Raw genomic sequence first — 19,419 nt, forward strand, 5'->3', positions numbered from 1 at the left:
TACTTTGCTTGATATCTTGTTTAGTTTGTATGGCTTATCTTTCTACTCTGCATGCATAACTATCGTTACTAAGAATTGAAAATTTTATGTAACAACAAAACAACGTTATTTACAACTGCTATTTAACCAGTCATGATATGGCAAAACAAAATTCATTTTTGAATTCAGCATTACAAAATTAATAAAGCCTACTTATTTTAGTTTGTACCGCACAAAAATAAGTTTTTTTTTTTTTTTTTTTCAGGCTAGTGTTATTAATTTGTGTAGAGGATTGTGAATCTAAGAAAGATCTGGTGGAGGTTCCCTTTGGTGTTCCCTCTTGTAGACCTCTGCAGCACTATCCGTGCCATACTCTTGAGTCTTCTGTTTGCTCATATTGTTCCTTGCTTCATCAGTTAGCAGTTCCCATTCTGTAAAAAGCGATATGCAGCAGAGTCCCAGTTGTTTGATATTTTATGTAATTCAGGCTTGTCTAAAGAAAATTAAACTTTTACAAAATGCAGCATAGCCCATTTGTACATTTTGCATAATTATGTTTTTCACTTGCAGTGCTCATACCTAAAGAGTCCTGCTCCCATACTACTACCTCTCTTGAAGTTTATTTTCTCTTCTCTTTGCTAATTGAGGTTTTGCATCAGATGTACAACTTTGTGTCAGAAAAGTAAACCCGACCCCGTGACAGCTGTCTGAAAATAAATCATTGGCAAGATGACCATTATTGGAAACAGTAGTGCATGTTCATCTATGTTACTCCTAACTCGTATGAAGTTTCAATTGTGAAATGATGAGTGAACCATCTGAAGTCAGTGGCAACTAAGTGTCTGTGGAGACTATACCAGTGATGACCTACGCTGAGGATTTGGCAGTACAGTACCAGACGCGGCATTGCATTATATCAAGTAATAAGAAGAAGTTATGCCGACTGGCTGCTAAAACCAAAAGACTGGACATTTCCTTTAAAATTTAGATTTTTGCTTCTTTTAAACTTTGTAATATTAGCTCCTATTTAAAATTTAAATTCTTGCTTCTTTTTAACTTGGTAATGTTAGCTCCTATTTAACACACGTGTGTGCAGTATTGCTTAACTTTTTTTGTACTCATTGAACATTTATACATGTATTACCCTGTGATTTGTTCTTATTTCTATGTAATCCAAGTTTTTTTTAAAATGGAGGTAGCGTCAGGCCCAGTTAGCTTAACTTACTGGGCCTGTTCTGAACTTCATTTACAAAAATGCTTCAAAAAAATAGTAAAACAAGAGCTTGCATGGAAAAACTTTATTTTACAGGCAGATGTAAGGACACCCAGCAGTAAGGCACTGATACACATTGCTATTCAACATTAAGGCGGGATTCCACTGAGGCAACATTTGGGCGACATGGAGCATGCGACAGTGAAGCATGCTGCAGTCGACTTTCAATTGAAGAAACACGGCACGACATGTAGCGTGTGGCTGTGTGGTATGAGACATGTTGCCATCTGTTGAACACTCTCTGGTGCCGCATGCTTCAAAAATATGCTTGTCGAACAGTGTCGCCCGGGATCCAACAGTGTGTGGATCGGTGCTACAATTTCCGTGCGACAAGATGAAGTGGGCTATTGAAAACACTCCGAATTTAATTGGGGATTATCACAATGCTCCGGAATTGCGGAATGTAACATTGAGTGATTATAAAAACAGTAGCAAAGAAAGCATACGTTAAAACGGCCCCCCCAGAAAAATATGACTGCAGTGTCCACGAACTGAAGAAAATTTAAAAAATGCATTCAGCTTTCTACCGAGAGCATAAAAGAATTCAGAAAATGAAAACTGGTGTTGCTTCTCCATTGAGAGGAAATCTGTGGTTCGCGTATAATCTACTTACCTTTCTTCTTGACATCGATGCTCCAAACGTCAGGTGACAATAAGGAACGTGAGGTGAAATGATTTTATGCTACTGTTTTCCTCTAATAAATAATAATAATAATCGTATGGCCTCAGCTACCGTTTGCAGACATTTCGATTTGACGCCATCTGGCTGTCTGCTCGTCAATTTCGACGTTCCGGTTTACTCTGTCTGCCATCTAGCGGACCTAGAGTAAACCGGATCTCTCTTGGGCGTCTATGGCTGAGATTTTAATTAATTTTGTCGGGTAAATACCAAATGTATCACCAGAGATCTTTTACATGCCGACATCGTACGACATGGAGTGTCGATTGGACTTTTTTCCGCCCTTCAAAAATCCGACTACCTCTGCCGGGTTTGAACCCGCTATCTTGGGATCCGGAGGCCGACACTCTACCACGGATAAGTTAACTGCTTATGAACTTTTGTAAATAAGATTGTGATTTATTCAATGCCCACCGGGCTGAGTGGCTCAGACGGTTGAGGCGCTGGTCTTCTGACCCCAACTTGGCAGGTTCGATCCTGGCTCAGTCCAGTGGTTTTTGAAGGTGCTCAAATACGTTACCTTCGTGTCGGTGGCACTTAAAGGAATTCCTGCGGGCCTAAATTGCGTACCTCGGCATCTTCGAAAACCGTGAAAGTAGATAGTGGGACGTAAAGTCATTATTATTATTATTATTATTATTATTATTATTATTATTATTATTATTATTATTATTATTATTCAATGCATACTGGCAGTAGTTTGCACTAGAAGTAAATCAATTAGAGATAACTATTAAAATAGAATTTAATGACATCATAGTACTAACTACAACACAACGATAATAAACTTGGCAAGTTCGATTCTAACTCAGTCCGGTGGTATTTGAAGGTGTTCTAGTAGACCTACGTCAGTCTCGTGTCGGTAGATTTACTGGCACGTAAAATAACGCCTGCTGCACTAAATTCCGCCACCTCGGCGATTCCGAAAACCGTAAAAGTAGTTAGTGGGATGTGAAGCCAATAACATTACTGTACAACAATACTAATAATAATAATAATAATAATAATAATAATAATAATAATAATAATAATAAAATGGCTAGAAGAAACTAAGGCGGACCTCCAAGAAATAAATATTACAGACGACATCATGGAAAATCGTGGAGCTTTTAGAACCAAAGTAGCTAATCATAAATTTAGGGAGAAACCAAAAAAGACAACTGGTAGGAAGTGGTCGACAGAACGCAAGATGCAACACAGTGCATTCATGAAGAGATTTTGGGAGGATAAGAAAGCACAAACCATCAAACCAACTATCAAGTTCAAACGCGCTCTATGAATGGGCATAACGAAGGAATAATAATAATAATAATAATAATAATAATAATAATACATTCTACATTTCCATGCCTACGGATTTCTCGTAAATACGCCGTTTAATAGCATAACAACAAATGGTTCTCTTTTCTACACTGTTAACACACAACAATTAATCTACTTTTTATTCGGATATCCTTCGCCGCTACTCTACTTACGCAGTCTTCCAACACTGGTTCATTCTAGTCTTTTTCTTTCTCAATATGTCTACTTATTGCCGGCCCCGTGGTGTAGGGGCAGCGTGCCTGCCTCTGACCCGAAGGCCCCGGGCTCGATTCCCGGCCAGGTCAGGGATTTTTACCTGGACCTGAGGGCTGGTTCGAGGTCCACTCAGCCTACATGATTAGAGTTGAGGAGCTATCTGACGGTGAGATAGCGGCCCCGGTCTAGAAAGCCAAGAATAACGACCAAGAGGATTCGTCGTGCTAACCACACGACACCTCGTAATCTGCAGGCCTTCGGGCTGAGCAGCGGTCACTTGGTAGGCCAAGGCCCTTCAAGGGCTGTAGTGCCATGGATTTTTGTCTACTTATTGTCATAGTTGCCACGAGTTATCTTTCATTCTCCTAGTTCAACTGTATTAGAAATGTGAACTACAGTATAAGGGGGTAAAATAATCAGAATAGGGTTAGGATATTCTGCTTAAAACCAATACATTTTAATTTTTTTAAATATCATTAAATTCCAGTGAACAAGAAGTTTCTGAATCTTTCCGTACCTCTAGACATACAGATTCTGTCATAGCACACGACCTTCATCTGACAAAGTACTCCATAAAATCATCACTAATGGCTTTCGCCTCTTGAAAATTCCGACGTGGTTTGTTTGCCAAGGACTCCATGCCTTATCAGCTTGGATCACTCCACGCCATGCACATTTCTGGGATGATTCGTGAGATGATATGTTAAGAAATTCGAAACAAGGAAGTATAGCTGTCACCAGCCGGTCAAAGTCGAGTGAGGAGCTGTTGTCTTTGTTGCCTTGATGGAATAACGTTTGTAGCTGGCGACAAGTCTCCACAAGTGACGCATGCTACACCCGGCAACACATGTAGCATACCACATCTTTTGTGCCCAACTGACAACAAGCCGCATGCTACAAAGAGCAACATTTGTTGCCAGCCGCATGCTCCATGTCACCCAAATGTTGCCTCAGTGGAATCCCGCCTTTAGTAACCATTCTTGTCCAAGACTTGTTCCAGAGGTACACCAAGGTATCGATGCTGGCTTGGAAGTGGGTGGGTTGGTTGGTTGGTTGGTTGGTTGGTTGGTTGGTTGGTTGGTTGGTTGGTCGGTCGGTCGGTCCTAACATCGAGGTCATCGGCCCAGGCTGGGAAGTAATCTATGTCCCATCTCTGAAACCATGTTATAACAGCTTGCTGAATGGCCATATCGTCATTAAATCGCTTACCACCCAGGTGCTTCTGCAACGGTTCAAAGAGATGGAAATCACGGGTGCCAGGTTTGGCTGTAGGGAGGATGGTCCAGTTGGTTGATTTCCTCACCAGGGGAGTGACAATGTATGATACTGATAGTTACTGTGACAAACTGGAAAGTTTGTAGGTAGCAGTTCATAGAAAATGACCTGGACTTTTCTCAGCAATTGTCAGGTTGCTGCAAGATGTCAGACCATATGCAGGTAATAGTACACATGAATTGTTACTGCACTTCTGGTGGGAGGTACTGGACCATTCTTCCTACAGCCTCATTCTAGCACCAGTGATTTCCATCTCTTCAGACTGTTGAAGAAGCACCTAAGTGGTAAGCAATTCTATGGTGATACACCCATTCAGCATTCCTTCATGACGTTGGCATGCCTTACATTGTTTAAACAAATGATTTGCTACTTTCTGTAATTCCACTTTGGTAATAGATTGTATTGCACATGTTATTTCGGCATTCAATTCTTCTATAGCATGGGAATTATTTCAGTAAACTTTGCCCTTTAGGGTTCTCCAGAGATAATAATTACAGTAAGTGAGGTCAGCTAATCTAGGGGGCCATAAACCTGTACTAATTATACTGGGCTTTCAAAAACTTGACGTAAACTCTCTATAGAATTAAGAGCATTATGGGCTGTGGCACCATCCTGTTGGAAATATTCATGATCCTTTTCTTCCTGTGTTATTTCTTTGAAAAGGACTCAAAATTGTTCTCACGTACACATCTGAATTCACATGGTCATTGAAAAAATATAGGTCCAATTATCCGCTGCGTGCTTACTACACACCATGACCCTATTTCAATGGGATGAAATAGCACTTCGTGTATGTTAGACCATATGCAGGTAATAACAGGTTCTCAGTACTCTACAGTTGCACATTTTGAGAATTTACATGTCCAGAAAGATGGAACCATGCCTGTTTGGACATCTTTATCTTCAGTTAATACATGTCTTTTTCCATTTCCTATGTACATCACAAACTGAATCTGTTGTATGTAGTAGATCACAAACTCCTATGATGAGGTGCATCACTGCCTGATTGAGTTGTGTGTCAGTTATTTTGATGTGTGTACTGTTTAAGCAGATTGAACATCAATATTTGACAAGCAAGAGCTAGGACTGTGTATCCCAGGTCTGCACTAGGTGGGATATGTTGTTCCAGGTTTTGATCTTCGCACCTAAGTATTTTAGGTTTTTACAGTATTACAGAATCTGTTCTCCAAATGTAACTGTAAGTTTGTGGCTTGCAAGTATTGTGAAACTTATTGTTCATTTTATGATCTGTGTACCTAGCAATTCCAAAGATGGAGAACAAGGAACTGGAGATGAATTTGGGATACAGTTCACAGAAAAATGACTCAAGAGCTTAAGAAAGCTGTTGTATGAAATTCTTTACTACATTTTTATCCAAATGGATCTCAAACTTAAAGACATTAAAGACTTCAGAGTATTGATCAGCTTGCTAGAAATAAGATGATAATATTCGGTGAAACAGTAGGCAATAAACTATCACGTTTTGCTATAAAATCAGTTTCTATTCTGTATTGTCATTCCTCGTCAGTGCATGAAACAAATACCTGAAGGAACTTCTAGAATAACTAGGAAAATAAGCAAATTTGTTGAGTTTTTTTTCCTCATTCTTTTAGTGTTATAATTATTTAAAGACCTAATCTGTATTGTTTCCAGGCCTTATCATCTCATAACAATATATGCCGAGCTGCAGTTTATGTCACGCCTGATGGAACATGGAAACTCGGTGGATTTGAGTACCTCTGCCGGTAATATTTTCATTTCCATAAATTTGCTGTGTGTTTTAATTCTGTAATTACACCGTGTTCATTAATCTGATGCAGTTTATTTTAAAGGGTGCATATTGAATTTTATGGCTAGTCCTGTTGTATTCTTGCTGTCATCTTTGTGTTTCCTGACTTGTGGATCATAAACGCTACACTACCGGGCGAGTTGGCCGTGCACGTAGAGGCGCACGGCTGTGAGCTTGCATCCGGGAGATAGTAGGTTCGAATCCCACTATCGGCAGCCCTGAAAATGGTTTTCCATGGTTTCCCATTTTCACACCAGGCAAATGCTGGGGCTGTACCTTAATTAAGGCCACGGCCGCTTCCTTCCAACTCCTAGGCCTTTCCTATCCCATCGTCGCCATAAGACCTATCTGTGTCGGCGCGACGTAAAGCCCCTAGAAAAAAAAAAAAAAACGCTACACTTTCCTACTTACCAAGATAAATCCAGGGTAAAGAGGATCTAATTTACTGCATTTGGGAGACAGTGGTTTCAAAAATCCCACTATTGACTTCCCTGAAAATGGTTTTCTGTAGTTTCCCATTTTCACACCAGACAAATGCTGGGGCTGTACCCTAATCAAGGCCATGACTGCTTCCTTCCCATTCCTAGTCCTTTCCTGTGCTTTTGTCACTGAAAACCTATCAAAGTTAACAGAACATTAAACCACTAGCAACAGCAACTTCTAATTTTGTCAGTTTCTGCAGTGCTAGTAAAGAGGAGTGTATAAGATACAGTTCCAATCAAGCTGGAATTTTTAAGCCTGATCTGAACTGGGACTGACTTTCGGTTGTTGACTTTAGCCTAACCACTGCTACAACAATAAAATAATCCCTGAATCTACTTGTTGTCATCATCATTTCATATTTACTTATTTCTCCTTGGTAAATGCACTGGAAGATATGCTACCAGTTGCACCCAGCTTGAGCTCTATGACCTTGTTGTCCTCAAGGTTGTACTTATTGAGGTAATATGGAATGGTTAGTGATTATATCCTCTTTTTTCTTCATTGACTTGAACGGGCTGTTGTGCATCTGCGTCAGATCTGACAGTCAGGTCGAGAACATAACCTTTCTTGCTCCCGGGTTTGAAGGCGTTCATGTCGATTTGTATTCGTCTTGTCCCAACGTCATCTGCGAGGCCATGGACCTCTTCATGTATTAGATACCCTTTATCTAGTGGCATATCAGCCAAGGAAGACTGGATGTGATGGTGTCTGGTGTTCCGTAGGCATTTGCTGAATGGGCAAGATCCTAAGATGTGTGCCAAAGTTTCAGTCTCACCGCTTGTCTGCAGTGGTTACTGTCTTTGGATCTGCCTGGTATGGCATGCACAGGAGCTACATTCGCTGTCATTTTGAGAGCATCTTTCCACTCGGTGCTTGGGAGTCCGTCCTGTTTTCTTATCCACCGGTTGGCTGGAGTAAACTCTTGATATAGCCATACGCCTTTGCCTTTCTGGTTTAATAGGCACCATTTTTTATATTCCTGGTCTCTGAGAGATCTTCTGAGTTTCAGGGTGTCCAGCAGGCCATCCCGTGTCTGCAATTTAGCAGCATTTTTGGTGAGACATTTGATGTTAAGGGCGGACGCGCAATGAGCAGTTTCAACTTCGAGGTTTCTCGTTGTTTCAATGTTCTTATTGCCAGCTTTGCGGAGGATGTTACAGCTATCGATCTGTTGTAGAGCTGCTTCCCACCTTGTACGAAAAGGACCCAGACCTTTAACCGCTTTGACAGAATAGATTATTGCATCTGATCAATAACAACTATTTCACTTTCGACCAGATCATTTATAAACAAAACGGCCCTGCAATGGGGTCTCCGGCCTCAGGAATTTTGGCAGAAATTTATTTAGATTTTCTAGAGGACACACAAATAATTAATAATGAAAAATTCAAGAATGTTCTATTTTGGTCTAGGTATGTAGACGATGCGTTTGTTATCTTGGATGAACGCATAACCAACGCCTCTACGACTCTTAATAATCTTAACACAATAGATACGGTTATAAAATTTACTTTAGAATCCGAAATAGAAAAATCCATTAATTATCTGGACCTAAAGATCAATAGACACGCTTCTTCATTTTCTTTTAGTATTTACAGAAAACCCACACAAACTGCAGTTACAATATGTAATGATTCGATGCACCCCTTAGCTCACAAATGCGCGACCTATAACAGCTTGGTGAATCGCGCTTTTAGTATACCAATGTTCAAACAAAACTTGGACAAGGAACTGAACATCATTCGAGCTATGGCTAAGGCTAATGGTTTTAAAGAGAATTTTATAGAATGAATAATAAGCAAATTCAAATATCGCCCTCACACGAGTCTGATGAAAGATAAAATAGAAGCAAAGGAGGTTGCAACCTTCACATTTAATAAAGATGTATCCAGAATTACAAATATTTTCAGGAAACGTAACATTAGGATCGCATTCAAGACAGATAATAGAAGTATAACAGTTTTACATAATGTTTCGGTTGTCAACAAAGTCAATCCATATTCTAAATCAGGGGTATATAGGTTCGAATGTAGGGACTGTGGAAGCGGATACATAGGGCAAACTGGGCGTAGCTTTAATGTCAGGTATCAGGAACACCTTAACACTGTGAAATATCACAGATTCTCAGCGGTAGGCCAGCATATCCATGAGCATAAACATAAATTCACGGACATAGATAGAGACCTCGAGATCATGGAAACACTATCTAAGGGACAGAAGCTTGACATTACGGAGGCATGTCTAATACATCTAGACCGATACTATAACGCTAACCTGAATCTGAATGAAATCTCGGAAAAACCTAAGATATTATTTGATTGTTTGATTCTGTTACTTAACAAGTTAAAAATTCCAGAAAATTCGAGCGTATTACGAACTCTACATAACAACTTTGCTTACTACTGTCTTCGTCCACAACGCCCCCGGACTCTCTCCCAAAAAGTTTGTCGTTCTAGAAACATCCCCTTTGCCCCTTTGCCGCCCCTACTTCTTCCCTGGCGCTTCGTCACAGAGCACAAGATACTAGCAGACACACTCATCGCGCTGCAGCCGTCACGCGAATTACACAGCTTTAAAGGTGAGTCAGCCATATCAACAGTTAGATTCAATTAGTTTTCTTTATCAATATTCTCGCTTTTCTCTTAACATTGGGTTTCATCATTGCAGGGTTCTACTGAACTGAGAAAACATGTCCACCTAACAACTGTAGGACAAATGAAATTACAGTTCCAACCACGAATACAGCATTAAAAATACAAAGTTTTTTTGTACTTAATAAATTTAAAAAGACGGCCCAGTTTTAACAATCATATTGTATATAATGAACTTTTAATCCATCAAAGTGGTTATTATATACATGAAATGAACATTTTAACATCAAATGGACTGCATACAATTTTAAATCCTCAATCTTAAGTTCGCATTTGAATTCGATAGTATGATAGTACAAAATCACAGACATTAAGGAATGTGAAGACAACTCATGAAACAGACGAGAAATTTTATATTTATGACTTACAAGAATTCTCTTGTTACATATTAGAGTTTTAATATAGCATAATATACTGTAGATGTTTTAGGATTTAACTAGTGCAATATTCTATTGTTTTGTATATATGTATATTAAGGAGTTACGTATGACAATATGTTGTTTAATGTTTAGATCGCCAAGTTTTTTCGCACTTTCTGAGCAGCTGATGATGGTGTCAAAAATTGAACACCGAAACATGTTCTGTAATAAATAATGTTGTAAATACCATCCATCAACATTGTATTTTGTATTGAAAAGGTGGAACCCGCTAGATTCTAATTTAATTGTGATCTCAGTTCAATACGGACCAAAAAATGAAGTTCCTTACGTTTAATCAAATACAATAGCGTCAGTAAGTTCAAAATGAAGAAGTAGACATTATCGATAACTTATACTTAGGGAGCTTCGTTTCTTCTGACAATACCATAAACCAAGAAATAGACAATAGAATACAGGCTGCATCAAAATTCTACCACTCCGTTCGTGAATTACTTTGGGGTGACTCTTTTCCCCAACCTTGCAAGCTCTACTGTACAAAACATATCTTGTACCAATTCTAACATATGGACTGGAAGCAGCAACGTTGACTAGATTGGCACAAAGTCACCACTCCAAAAGACAAGGAGAGACAAAATAAGGAATGAAAGTATTCGGCAACAACTTGGATTGGACAGGAGCCTGTTGGAGACCTTAGAATTGAGCAGATTACGATGGTGTGGACATATGAGAAGGATGGCTCCAATTAGGACCCCAGGAGCATACTATGAAAGGAATGTTGTTGGTAAGAGGCCCGGAGGGAGGCCTCGTGATAGTTGGGAAAAGTAAATTTTCAAAGACCTTGCCATACTTGATGTAAATTGGCAGCAAAAGGTAGAACATGAGCTGTGGATGGACAGGACGAACTGGAGGATGCTCGTAAACACCCGCACCGGGCTTGCTGGAGTGGAAAATTGATGATGGTGACGATGACTAGGTTGTTCTTGACTGCTCAGACTATAACATTGTCAGGACGAGGGGCTATTTTACTTGTCGCATAAATTACCTCTTCCTTGCTTATCGTTGTCTCATAAGATTCGTTGAGTGCTGTGTTATCCGCTGCGCTTCATTCATGCAGTCAGGATACTCCTCCTGTATGCGATTATTGGGATTAGAAAAGATAGAAGAGAAATGGTCATCAGTATGTTGAACACTTGAATTACAAGTCGGCATTTGTTGGTTGAGAACTTTCCTTATATATCTTTTTTCCTTTGATTGTAGCAGAGAAACTACATTTCTTTGTACCTGTATTTATTGTGCCTCTTCTCTCGGTCCCTTTTGGTTGTACGTTCTGGGTTAGATTGATTGTTGTAAGATCTTTGAATCAGAGCATGACGTTTAGCCTTCCTAGCTTCAAAGTATTTTGTGGTGGGGTATTTTGGACCTGGGAGAAGGTTTATTGATTTGGACAAGAATTCGGCAAATCCATTTACAGCTGTGTCGAAATTATCAAATGTAATCCCATTATAATAATAAAGATTTTACTGCAGCCAATGGCCATTAAAATATGTTTACATGACTAATTACATCATTGCCTTAGAAAGCAATATCTTTAAACTCTTTACCAGGTAACTAACAATGAGACTGATAGAAGAGGTAGACCACGCCTTACCGGAAGAGCAATTCGGCTTTCGATGAGGGAGATCCACAATGAATGCGATAAAGAATCTGATTGACGACATAACGGATACCCTCAGACATCCAAAAGGGAAACTTTACGCGATCTTCGTAGACTACAACAAAGCATTCGACCTAATGAACAGGGAAAAGCTACTGAAGAAACTGGGAAACATAATAGGATATATGAATCCTTTAACGAACATCATTAGGACCATTCTTGCTTATAATTACATCTCTGTAAACGATAACGTCTCTATCCCGAATCCCATAACGCAGATGAACGGAGTACTACAGGGTGATCCAATGAGCCCCATACTCTTCAATATAGCGGTCTCAGACCTAATACCCACTATAAAGGTCGAAGGCGACGAGGTACATATATACGTGTATGCAGATGACATGGTACTCATATCAAAAACACACGAAAAACTACAGGCTGCTTTCAACAAGCTGAACATTTGGGCAGAGGACAGTAAATTCAGATTTAATCGACGAAAGACGGTACAGATGATCTTCCGCAAGGGAGGCAGAACAGCATTAAAAGAGAAAATTCAGTATGAAAATGGAGGAGAAACTATGCCAATAGTAAACAACTTTAAATATTTGGGCATTACATTACAGATGTCAGGAACTACTTATACCAGACACATCAAGGATAGAGTGGCTGCGGCCATAATAGCAATGAATGACATCTTGATCTTACGCAAACTTTCGGTTGAAGTCGCTGTGAAATTGTTCCATGCAAAAATATCTCCGATAATGACGTATGGACTAGAATTGATATGGGAACATCTCACTAAAGGAAATATTCAAGACATTGAAAGTGTAAAAGCAATCTACATGAAAAAGGTATTATGTTTGTCCAAATTCACTCCTTCAAGACTATGTTAGGAGCTGACAAGAGAGCTCTTCTATACAGAAAACTATGTCACACACTAATACTGCCATCTACAGATGCATTCAACCAGTTACAAAGAGAGCTGCAAACCAAGAAGGGAGATATATAGGAAACATTTTACACCACAGAGGCTATGACCAGTACGGACTGGATGAAGGCAAACTATGAACTCAGACACATAGTGACTAGATTAGCAACACACGGTTTTCATCATCGTGTGTGTGCTAACAAAACTTTCCACACCCCGAGAAAGGAATGTATATGTGTTCTGTGCGAGAAAACTTCCGACTTATATCATGTGATGACGTGTACTAAAAGACAGATGGGACTAACCAAATTCTGTTTGTAATCCCATTATAAAAGTGTTTATTCCATTGTGTAAGGCCTTCTTTATACTGATGCATGAAACTGTGTTCATTCGTTGGGTCTACATCTTGCAGTTCTGTGTCTGGAATCTGTTCACATTCTTTACTTCCGGTGGATGGTTGCAGAACGTGACTGCTGTCCGGCTGTCTGGATGCAATACTTTTTCTGTACGCCTCTGGATAAGCCCGACTTATATGTGTATTGACCCTGAGATATAGCTTTCTGCAATGGGGACAGGGTGTTTGGTTATTATCAGTACATTCAATGCTAATAGGCCTAACAATTTCACTCGTCTTCGAGGACCGTAGTATTAAATGATTAAAAATAATGCGGTTAGTCTTCTTATAAAACTAGATATCCTTAACATTAATACAGGCTAAACAAGAGTCAGAGGGTCTCTAAATAAATTCAGTGTAGCAATTGGATGGTGTTATGCATCAACTGACCAAGCGCCAAAATGGATTTTTTTAGATTATTGCACCATCTGGTAGCTAAAGGTGTAAACTTTACATAGGTTATAGTTCGGACTTTTATTCTCAATATGATTTCGCAGGAAATGCATTTTGACCAAACGCCAACCTCTCAATCATTAAATTGAAGTTTTGCATCAAGTGACCAACCACCATTTCTGAGTCTGAATTACGCATCAAATGACCACACGACACACGTGCAGTCACTTGGTCGTATGATGCTAAATGTGGATTCCCGTGTTGCAGTCTCACGCGCAGGTTTTCTTCCTTGTTACACAGCTTTCGAATTTGCATTGTTTCTCTGCAATGTGTCATTTCTTTATTCACTGAAATCCCTCATTTTGGTAATAAGTGCTTAAGTCTAAGAACATAGCAATGGAACATCATCATCATATATCTCGGTCTAAGCGAATTCTCTTGTTAGCGAAGAATCAGATGCTTCAATAATCTTCTGTTAATTCACAAATCAGAGCTTATAGGTATTGTTTTATGTATTTAAAATACCGGTACGTTCCTATCTTAGGAATCCAAGGATATTTTAGAGTTAAGGCCACGGCCGCTTCCTTCCAACTCCTAGGCCTTTCCTAACCCATCGTCGCCATAAGACCTATCTGTGTCGGTGCGACGTAAAGCCCCTAGCAAAAAAAAAGATATTTTAGAGGGTTCCATCACACCTGCAAACGGCTACGCCCATTTCAATAAACGCAGATCACTGGCAGTCGACGAACAGCTTCATAACGCTGAGTTCATTGACAGATGACCGAAATTCTTTGGTTACATTATGCGAATTTGTGGTAAGTTGGTGCGGTCCGTTACCGTTACACCTATTAGATATCATATGTCACGATACAATATCCTGTTAAACACACTTGTAAATAAGGAATTCAAAATGTGTATGCACGTTTGCTAGCTTTCCCTAAAATATGTTTTTTTGTAATCGATGAACCACTATTCAAGGAAAATAATACAACAGAGGAAGCTGTTCCAATTGGTTTGGTTGATGCTTGTTGTTTAAAGGGGCCTAACATCGAAGGTCATCGGCCCCAATTGGTTTGGAAGAATCTGATAAGAAACATGGAACTGAAGGTGTAGATCCCACAACATTCTCTCCAGCAAAAGTTAACCAACAACACTTGACTGCAGTAAACGAATTTCAGGTATGTTAAACGCGTTACTAAATGTACTTAAATTTTCATTGATCTATTTAAGTTCGTCGCCGACTTCAGAATGAAAATGGATCAGCTCTACATGGTCTGTTCACTCTGTTATGGCCCAATGGAAAACCAGTTTCAGAAGCGAAGCTGAACGACCTGCGCTCCCTCATGAAGCTAATTCCCAACGATGCTAAGCCTTTCTATAAGGACCTGTTTAGTGATCCTGGAATAGACGATGATACAGATGGGTCTGATTGTGGAAATATGGATTTTGAACTCGAAAATTCTTAAAATCCTGCATTATGTTACACCAGTGTAATTTCTATACTATATTCTAAAATTCATGTTTTTCTATGTCATGTTGTATTCTGTTATGCCTAACTTAATCCTGAACTTAAATAAGCAATAACATTAGTTAACAAGTATCATATTTTACACTGCACTGAATTTTTTAAAGTCCATTCGATTACTAAATGACAATTTTATTTGTTGGTCAAGTGATGCAAAACAAAAAACTAAGGTAACCGCAATAAAGCATCAAGTGACCAAGCGCCATTATCTCAGATTACGTCAATATACTTCCAATATCCCTAAATTTTATACATTAAGAAGAAAATTTATGTTTCTGTCTTCATTCTGGTATAGAATACCTCACATTTAACAGGAAATGTGAATTAATACAAAGGATTTTGCGTTTGTGTCAATATCTCAAAATCTACTTTTGGCGCTTGGTCAAGTGATGCATAACACCATCCAATTTATGACTAAACTAAATTATTAAATTGATATTAACAATGGTTCATGTTTGTGGATTACTGTAGTCACGTCCTAGTTCGTGAACCATGGGCAACGGCTGAGTGGCCTAGTAAGTGGTCCTGAGAGTCGGGATACCAGTTGCTATGGAATAGGAGTGGGCATCTCGGACATATTCTGAGTCGTGGCCCTCCTTGTGCTCAGGCGGTTAGGACTATACAATTCACCGGTGGTCCATAACCCGTTAGAGGAGAGATCCTAACTTGGACTATGTGCAAGTAGGGCAGCATCCTGCTTCATGAATTTACCGAGCTCAGAACACTTTAAGCAAGCCTCGGACCTATGGGAGTAATGGTGTCCTACTCCCATTTGACAGGCGAGGGACTCCTTGGAAACAACTTGGCGAACGAAATGGAATTCGATGGGGAGCTATCAATATTAATGGGGCTTATGGAAGAAAGAAGGTAGAACTGGCTGAGTCAGCAAAGAGAATGCTTCTGGATGTGCTAGGAGTAAGTGATATTCGGGTAAGGGGAGATAAGGAGGAAGAGATAGGAGATTATAAAGTGTACTTGACGGGTGTTAGAAAGGGAAGGGCAGAGTCTGGGGCAGGGCTCTTTATCAGGAATACCATTGCACGCAACATAGTTTCGGTTAGGCACGTAAATGAGCGAATGATGTGGGTAGATTTGTCAGTTGGAGGAATTAGGACAAGAGTTGTGTCCGTGTATTCACCATGTGAGGGTGCAGATGAGGATGAAGTTGACAAGTTTTATGAAGCATTGAGTGACATCGTGGTCAGGGTCAACAGCAAGGATAGAATAGTGCTAATGGGCGATTTCAATGCGAGAGTTGGGAATAGAACTGAAGGATACGAAAGGATGATTGGTAAATGTGGGGAAGATATGGAAGCTAATGGGAATGGGAAGCGTTTGCTGGACTTCTGTGCTAGTATGGGTTTAGCTGTTACGAATACATTCTTCAAGCATAAGGCTATTCACCGCTACACATGGGAGGTTAGGGGTACCAGATTCATAATAGACTATATCTTAACAGACTTTGAATTCAGGAAATCTTTTAGGAATGTACAAGTTTTTCGGGGATTTTTCGATGATACAGATCACTATCTGATCTGTAGTGAACTAAGTCTCTAGGCCTAGGGTAGAGAAAGTGAAATCTGTCTGCAAACGAATAAGGGTAGAAAATCTCCAGGACGAGGAAATTAGACAGGAGTACATGGATATGATTAGTGAGAAGTTTCGAACAGTAGAGAGTAAGCAGGTTCAGGATATCGAAAGAGAGTGGGTGGCATACAGGGATGCTTCAGGAGAAACAGCAAGGGAATGCCTAGGAACAACTGTGTGTAAAGATGGGAAAAGGCGAACATCTTGGTGGAATGATGAAGTGAGAGCAGCCTGTAAATGTAAAGAGAAGGCTTATCAGAAATGGCTCCAAACAAGTGCCGAGGCAGACAGGGATTGGTACGTAGATGAAAGAAACAGAGCGAAACAAATAGTTGTTGAATCCAAAAAGAAGTCATGGGTAGATTTTGGTAATAACCTGGAAAGCCTAGGTCAAGCAGCAAGGAAACCTTTCTGGACAGTAATAAAGAATCTTAGGAAGGGAGGGAAAAAGGAAATGAACAGTGTTTTGAGTAGTTCAGGTGAACTCATAATAGATCCCAGGGAATCACTGGAGAGGTGGAGGGAATATTTTGAACATCTTCTCAATGTAAAAGGAAATCATCATGGTGGTATTGCAAACAGCCAAGCTCATGGGGAGGAGGAAAATGATGTTGGTGAAATTATGCTTGAGGAAGTGGAAAGGATAGTAAATAAACTCCATTGTCATAAGGCAGCAGGAATAGATGAAATTAGACCTGAAATGGTGAAGTATAGTGGGAAGGCAGGGATGAAATGGCTTCATAGAGTAGTAAAATTAGCGTGGAGTGTTGGTAAGGTACCTTCAGATTGGACAAAAGCAGTAATTGCACCTATCTATAAGCAAGGGAACAGGAAGGATTGCAATAACTATCGAGGTATCTCATTGATTAGTATACCAGCCAAAGTATTCACTGGCATCTTGGAAGGGAGGGTGCGATCAGTCGTTGAGAGGAAGTTGGATGAAAACCAGTGTGGTTTCAGAGCACAGGAAGGCTGTCAGGATCAGATTTTCAGTATGCGCCAGGTAATTGAAAAATGCTACGAGAGGAATAGGCAGTTGTGTTTATGTTTCGTAGATCTAGAGAAAGCATATGACAGGGTACCGAGGGAAAAGATGTTCGCTATACTGGGGGACTATGGAATTAAAGGTAGATTATTAAAATCAGTCAAAGGCATTTATGTTGACAATTGGACTTCAGTGAGAATTGATGGTAGAATGAGTTCTTGGTTCAGGGTACTTACAGGAGTTAGACAAGGCTGTAATCTTTCACCTTTGCTGTTTGTAGTTTACATGGATCATATGCTGAAAGGTATAAAATGGCAGGGAGGGATTCAGTTAGGTGGAAATGTAGTAAGCAGTTTGGCCTATGCTGACGACTTAGTCTTAATGGCAGACTGTGCCGAAAGCCTGCAGTCTAATATCTTGGAACTTGAAAATAGGTGCAATGAGTATGGTATGAAAATTAGCCTCTCGAAGACTAAATTGATGTCAGTAGGTAAGAAATTCAACAAAATTGAATGTCAGATTGGTGATACAAAGCTAGAACAGGTCGATAATTTCAAGTATTTAGGTTGTGTTTTCCCAGGATGGTAATATAGTATGTAAGTGAGATTGAATCAAGGTGTAGTAAAGCTAATGCAGTGAGCTCGCAGTTGCGATCAGCAGTATTCTGTAAGAAGGAAGTCAGCTCCCAGACAAAACTATCTTTACATCGGTCTGTTTTCAGACCAACTTTGCTTTACGGCAGCGAAAGCTGGGTGGACTCAGGATATCTTATTCATAAGTTAGAAGTAACAGACATGAAAGTAGCAAGAATGATTGCTGGTACAAACAGGTGGGAACAATGGCCGGAGGGAACTTGGAATGAGGAGATAAAAGCTAATTTAGGAATGAACTCGATGGATGAAGCTGTACGCGTAAACCGGCTTCGGTGGTGGGGTCATGTGAGGCGAATGGAGGAGGATAGGTTACCTAGGAGAATAATGGACTCTGTTATGGAGGGTAAGAGAAGTAGAGGGAGACTAAGACAACGATGGTTAGACTCTGTTTCTTCGATTTAAAGATAAGAGGTATAGACCTAAATGAGGCCACAACACTAGTTGCAAATCGAGGATTGTGGCGACGTTTAGTAAATTCTCAGAGGCTTGCAGACTGAACGCTGAAAGGCATAACAGTCTATAATGATAATGTATGTATGTATGTATGTATGTATGTATGTATGTATGTATGTATGTATGATATTAACATGAAGGAACTGCGCAGCATAGGTTGAGTATGTAAGCTCTAGACGTGGCACATATATGTAGAAAAAGGAAAAGGGCTGAAATGTCATAGTTGATGCAAGCGCCTCTGAGGTGTCGTTGTTTGACACATATTTTTCTCTCTCTGACGACCACCAAATAGAAAAGGTATAATCAGTAGCTAACAATACAAAAACAAAATGTTAGAAATCCTCCACATTCCTTCATAATAATTCATTATTACCATTGCACAAGACACCTGCCTGTCTCAGGTATATTTTATTCTTTACGATTATTTTAACATTGTGGTGAAACTGTTGTGAGAACCTACTCTTGAGTTAGGAATCTTATGGTCTGTCGGAGCTAAGAGAAATACAAATATAAACATAAACTGTATAATATGATAATAATATAATATGATGAATATGAATATGCGCAAACCCACATTAGAGATACTTATTATGACATCCTACCTAACGATGATTTTGATGTAATTATGATTCATGATGTACAAATCTGTTGTTGTTTGTAATGGATTCATGATGAAGCCGTAGGAAGAACAATATTGACAGCGCGCATTTTAAATGATGTAACAGTTAGGCACCATGTATTTTCACCACACTTAATTTACTTATAGATTATAGTCCCATTCTTTTTTTACCTAACAGCGGGACTGGACAACTAATATGTC

General features: G+C 39.6%; 1 protein-coding gene across 1 annotated transcript in view; it reads left to right on the plus strand.

Moving 5' to 3' along the window:
• Positions 1-19,419, plus strand: part of LOC136858167 (protein-associating with the carboxyl-terminal domain of ezrin) — a 200,696-nt gene that overhangs the window by 53,376 nt on the left and 127,901 nt on the right. Inside the window, exon 3 of the mRNA XM_067137518.2 lies at positions 6,378-6,469. Within this exon, the coding sequence (XP_066993619.1) occupies positions 6,378-6,469 (92 nt within the window). The remainder of the gene's footprint in view (positions 1-6,377; positions 6,470-19,419) is intronic.

The sequence above is a fragment of the Anabrus simplex genome, chromosome 1, assembly GCF_040414725.1.
Source record: "Anabrus simplex isolate iqAnaSimp1 chromosome 1, ASM4041472v1, whole genome shotgun sequence".
NCBI lineage: Eukaryota > Metazoa > Arthropoda > Insecta > Orthoptera > Tettigoniidae > Anabrus > Anabrus simplex.